Here is a 6,268-nt window from a genome sequence, read left to right on the forward strand (position 1 = left end):
CAGAGAATACTATAAATAGCTCTACGCAAATAAACTAGAAAACCTAGAAGAAATGGATAATTTCCTGGACACTTACACTCTCCCAAGATTAAACCAGGAAGAAGTTGAATCCCTGAATAGACCAATAGCAGGCTCTGAAATTGAGGCAATAATTAATAGCCTACCAACCAAAAAGAGTCCAGGACCAGACGGATTCACAGCCAAATTCTACCAGAGGTACAAGGAGGAGTTGGTACCATTCTTTCTGAAACTATTCCAATCAATAGAAAAACAGGGAATCCTCCCTAACTCATTTTACGAGGCCAACATCATCCTGATACCAAAGCCTGGCAGAGATACAACAATAAAAGAGAATTTTAAACCAATATCCCTGATGAACATCGATGCAAAAATCCTCAATAAAATACTGGCAAACCGAATCCAGCAGCACATCAAAAAGCTTATCCACCATGATCAAGTGGGCTTCATCCCTAGGAAGCAAGGCTGGTTCAACATACGCAAATCAATAAACGGAATCCAGGATATAAACAGAACCAAAGACAAAAACCACATGATTATCTCAATAGATGCAGAAAAGGCCTTTGACAAAATTCAATAGCCCTTCATGCTAAAAACTCTCAATAAATTCGGTATTGATGGAATGTATCTCAAAATAATAAGAGCTACTTATGACAAACCCACAGCCAATATCATCCTGACTGGGCAAAAACTGGAAGCATTCCCTTTGAAAACTGGCACAAGACAGGGATGCCCTCTCTCACCACTCCTATTCAACACAGTGTTGGAAGTTCTGGCTAGGGCAATCAGGCAAGAGAAAGAAATAAAGGGCATTCAGTTAGGAAAAGAAGAAGTCAAATTGTCCCTGTTGCAGATGACATGATTGTATATTTAGAAAACCCCATTGTCTCAGCCCAAAATCTCCTTAAGCTGATAAGCAACTTCAGCAAAGTCTCAAGATACAAAATCAATGTGCAAAAATCACAAGCATTCTTATACACCAGTAACAAACAGAGAGCCAAATCATGAATGAACTTCCATTCACAATAGCTCCAAAGAGAATAAAATACCTAGGAATCCAACTTACAAGGGATGTAAAGGACCTCTTCAAGGAGAACTACAAACCACTGCTCAGTGAAATAAAAGAGGACACAAACAAATGGAAGAACATACCATGCTCATGGATAGGAAGAATCAATATTATGAAAATGGCCATACTGCCCAAGGCAATTTATACATTCAATGCCATCCCCATTAAGCTACCAATGACTTTCTTCACAGAATTGGAAAAAACTGCTTTAAAGTTCATATAGAACCAAAAAAGACCCTGCATTGCCAAGACAATCCTAAGCTAAATGAACAAAGCTGGAGGCATCATGCTACCTGACTTCAAACTATACTACAAGGCTACAGTAACCAAAACAGCATGGTAGTGGTACCAAAACAGAGATACAGACTAATGGAACAGAACAGAGCCCTCAGAAATAATACCACAAATCTACAGCCAACTAAACTTTGACAAACCTGAGAAAAACAAGAAATGGGGAAAGGATTCCCTATTTACTAAATGGTGCTGGGAAAATTGGCTAGCCATAAGTAGAAAGCTGAAACTGGATCCTTTCCTTACTCCTTATATGAAAATTAATTCAAGATGGATTAGAGACTTAAATGTTAGACCTAAAACCACAAAAACTCTAGAAGAAAACCTAGGTAATACCATTCAGGACATAGGCATGGGCAAGGACTTCATGTGTAAAACACCAAAAGCAATGGCAACAAAAGCCAAAATTGACAAATGGGATCTAATGAAACTAAAGGGCTTCTGCACAGCAAAAGAAACTACCATCAGAGTGAACAGGCAACCTACAGAATGGGAGAAAATTTTTGCAATCTACTCATCTGACAAAGGGCTAATATCCAGAACCTATAAAGAACCCAATCAAATTTACAAGAAAAAAAAAAACAACCCCATCAAAAAGTGGGCAAAGGATATGAACAGACACTTCTCCAAAGAAGACATTCATACAACCAACAGACACATGAAGAAATGCTCATCATCACTCACCATCAGAGAAATGCAAATCAAAACCATAATGAGATACCATCTCACACCAGCTAGAATAGCAATCATTGAAAAGTCAGGAAACAACAGGCGCTGGAGAGGATGTGGAGAAATAGGAACACTTCTACACTGTTGGTGGGACTGTAAACTAGTTCAACCATTGTGGAAAACAGTGTGGCGATTCCTCAAGGATCTAGAACTAGAAATACCATTTGACCCAGCCATCCCATTAATGGGGATATAAGTCATGCTGCTATAAAGACACATGCACACATATGTTTATTGCGGCACTATTCACAATAGCAAAGACTTGGAATCAACCCAAATGTCCATCAGGGACAGACTGGATTAAGAAAATGTGGCACATATACACCATGGAATACTATGCCACCATAAAAAAGGATGAGTTCATGTCCTTTGTAGGGACATGGATGCAGCTGGAAACCATCATTCTCAGCAAACTATCGCAAGAACAGAAAACCAAATACCGCATGTTCTCACTCATAGGTGGGAACAGAACAATGAGATCACTTGGACATAGGAAGGGGAACATCACACACTGGGTCCTATAGTGGGGAGATGGGGGGGAGGGATAGCATTAGGAGATATACCTAATGTAAATGACGAGTTAATGGGTACAACACACCAACATGGCACATGTATACATATGTAACAAACCTGCACGTTGTGCACATGTGCCCTAGAACTTAAAGTATAATAATAATAAAAAAAAGAAAAAAGAAAAAAAAACAGAGTTTGAGAACTGATGGGTTATAAGGAATACAAGAATAGCTGGAAGGAAAACACACACACACACACACACACACAAAAAAACAAAGAATTCGGGTGAGAGAAGATGAGAGTATGAATTCCTAAATTGGCAGTTTAATGTGATAAGTTAAATTTACTATCTCAGAGAAAAAAAGCTTTTTATTTGGGGGAAAATGATGGAATCTTGGATGAGAGCTTTCTAACTGAACAGACTATATGAAAGTTAATGCCTTTAGTTATATGTGAGATTAGGTCTAAACAATTTCATAACATTATGAATGACGCTGGTGAATTAAGAGTACTCACGGCAAGAACAATAAACAGAGATGGTTTTCTGAAGGGCAAATAAAATTATTTAGGAAAAGACTTTTGATGACCTATGTGCTAATGAAGTTGACTGAAAGGTATTTCCTAAGGGACTATAGGTTGAGTAAGTCTCATTCCATTTTTGAAAGACCAGGGCAAATGGTAAGCTGACATGAGTAACTCTTTTTAATGCAAGTTCCTGATTTATTACTCGGATTAGTGCCCATTAATGTACATTTTAATACATAATAGTAAATGATACCCCATAACAATAATTCTGAGCCATCAAGAAGAGGATAAATATTGCTCAGCATTTAAGAAGTCAGCCAAGTACATGAATATTTTAGAAATACAGTAGAGCAAAGGTATCAAAGTAGAAGATCTGGCACGTAAGGCTTTACCTCCAGCTATCTGACTGCCATTCCAAAAAGATTAACTTGTTACAGGTTCTACAGTGAAAATGTTCCAATTTAATTCTGAGAGAGTCTTCGCCCCTGGGGAAAGTGATATTAGGAAGAACCACAGATACAGTGCTAAGGAATGGAAGGTAAAAACGTGGTAGAAGAATTTTGTCTCCCTGACAAAGACAAGTTGTTTCTTCAGCTCAGTTATTCCTTGTGGTCATCAGGACATAAATGCTTTTGGGGTTGGGTAGGGGAATATATTCCTTTAAAAGGCTATCTTGTTAAATTTGAAATTAATGTCATGCATTTGTTAAATCTTTTAATTACCACTTGTTTATTAAAAAGAACTTCCTAAAGGGAAAAAAAAAAAGGAGTTCCCACAGGACGGTCTTTAGCACTGCACTACACGGCTCACGGGGACCGTGAAAGCTGAGGGCCTGTTCATTTTGTGATGGGTCACTTTACCGACTAATCACAAACATCTTTTTTGTTCTAATGATGTTTCCACTGATTTTCTTAGATTTCCCAGAGAGATCATTATATCAGCAAGTAATAATAATTCTTCTTTCTTCTTTCCAATATTTTATTTCTCCACTTCCGCCAACTGGACAATAATCATTTCTTGTAATGCCCATACCTGTATTAAATACTACTTAAAACCCTATATAAAATCATAAACTAAACTTTAAACACTTCAAGACTACTGGAAGATGGCAGGATTAAAAATAAGGCTTACACATTGTTTTTATAATATTCAGCGTGTAAGGGTAGAGGTTGCTGGAATAATTAAGTTGCATACCTTCCATATTCTGTTTTTGTGCCTATAATGACCTGTTGCTTTTATTAATTTTAAAGTTTAGTCCAAGATATTTTAATGCTAAGAAAAGAGTTGATTTTGCTTATCTTCGTGTCCTTATTCAAATGAGGGCACTTAAGAAACATTTGTTGGTGTTAATGTTGCAGAAGGTTGGGGGAATGGATGGAGATAACCAGAGTGAGAACTCACAGTTCCTTCTCCTGGGGATGTCAGAGAGTCCTCAGCAGCAGCGGATCCTGTTTTGGATGTTCCTGTGCATGTACCTGGTCACGGTGGTGGGAAATGCGCTCATCATCCTGGCCATCAGCTCTGATTCCCGCCTGCACATCCCCATGTACTTCTTCCTGGACAACCTCTCCTTCACTGACCTCTTCTTTGTCACCAACACAATCCCCAAGATGCTGGTGAACCTCCAGTCCCAGAACAAAGCCATCACCTACGCAGGGTGTCTGACACAGCTCTACTTCCTGGTCTCCTTGGTGGCCCTGGACAACCTCATCCTGGCCATGATGGCGTATGACCGCTATGTGCCCATCTGCCACCCCCTCCACTATGTCACAGCCATGAGCCCTGGACTCTGTGTTTTGCTCCTCTGCTTGTGTTGGGGGCTGTCTGTTCTCTATGGCCTCCTCCTCCCCCTCCTCATGACCAGGGTGACCTTCTGTAGGTCCCAAAAGATCCACTACCTCTTCTGTGAGATGTACGTCCTGCTGAGGCTGGCATGTTCCAACACCCACATCATTCACACAGTGCTGGTTGCTACTGGCTGCTTCATCTTCCTCACCCCCTTAGTGTTCACAACCATCCTTCAGATACCCTCAGCCTCTAAGTAAGTATTGTCAGAACCATCCTTCAGATACCCTCAGCCTCTAAGAAATACAAAACCTTCTCTACCTGTGCCTCGCATTTGGGCGTGGTCTCCCTCTTTTATGGGACACTTGCTATGGTATACCTGCAGCCCCTCCACAGCTACTCCATGAAGGACTCAGTAGCCACAGTGATGTATGCTGTGGTGACACCTATGATGAACCCTTTCATCTACAGCCTGAGGAACAAAGACATGCATGGGGCTCTGGGAAGACTCCTAGGGAGACCCTTTCAGAGGCTTAAATGAAGGTAATTTTGGAAAGGGGATTGAAGTGGAGACTGGAAATCTCCTTCACCCACGTAAGGCATTATGCTTTGGGATATGCAACAGTCATTAGGGTACAGCTGCAGCTCAGAATGAGCATATCTGCCTGTGGTGAAGAAAAGACATAATGTGTATGTATCCCAGTGCCTCCCAGACCTCACCAGCCTTGGCAATAAATAATGTCATGCTAACACTACTACCAGGATTTCACAGAGTCAAATATTTAAACCCGCTTGATCATAGACCCACAGTCCTAGGCTTATCTATATATACCCAGTTATAGCCTCGGGCAGTCTCTCATGTTCTCTAGCACCCATTCACTTATGACCCAGAGGTCTGGCTTCTCTAAGGAGCCTGCTACCTTCTAGCTCTTTGGAAAAGACACTTTGCACTACCCCTACCACAGATGCCCTGGGTGAGGCTTCCCCTTTCTTGATGCTCTAACAGGTACAACATGCGCCACTTCAATGTTGACATAGAGTCACTCTGGACACACCCCATATGGTTCATGTAGAAATGCCAACAAAATTCCTCTTGTGCTCTGGGTTGGTTTTATCTTTTGGGCCTCAAGCAACACTCTCTTGCCTTTTTCCTGCATTCCTTTTCTCTGTAGGAAGTCAGGCCTTGCCCTTGGAAAGACCATCCTAGCTTTTATTTCTGTAGTTCCTCACCTTCCTTCTCTCCTTCATGCAAGAATTCCATCCACCCCTCAAAACATAACTCTCAAACATCAGCAAATATTCATAAATAGCAGTGGTAGTAGGGCCAGCGGAAGGGGG

At 40.7% G+C, this 6,268-nt stretch overlaps 1 protein-coding gene across 1 annotated transcript; it reads left to right on the forward strand.

Moving 5' to 3' along the window:
* The first annotated feature begins 4,461 nt into the window (after positions 1-4,461).
* LOC104674993 (olfactory receptor 1D5-like) lies at positions 4,462-5,471 on the forward strand. The gene is given in 2 exon segments (XM_010379453.2): positions 4,462-5,169; positions 5,172-5,471. Coding segments are annotated over 2 exon segments (1,008 nt in total).
* Positions 5,472-6,268: the final 797 nt, after the last annotated feature.

Source organism: Rhinopithecus roxellana, chromosome 19 (genome assembly GCF_007565055.1).
Source record: "Rhinopithecus roxellana isolate Shanxi Qingling chromosome 19, ASM756505v1, whole genome shotgun sequence".
NCBI lineage: Eukaryota > Metazoa > Chordata > Mammalia > Primates > Cercopithecidae > Rhinopithecus > Rhinopithecus roxellana.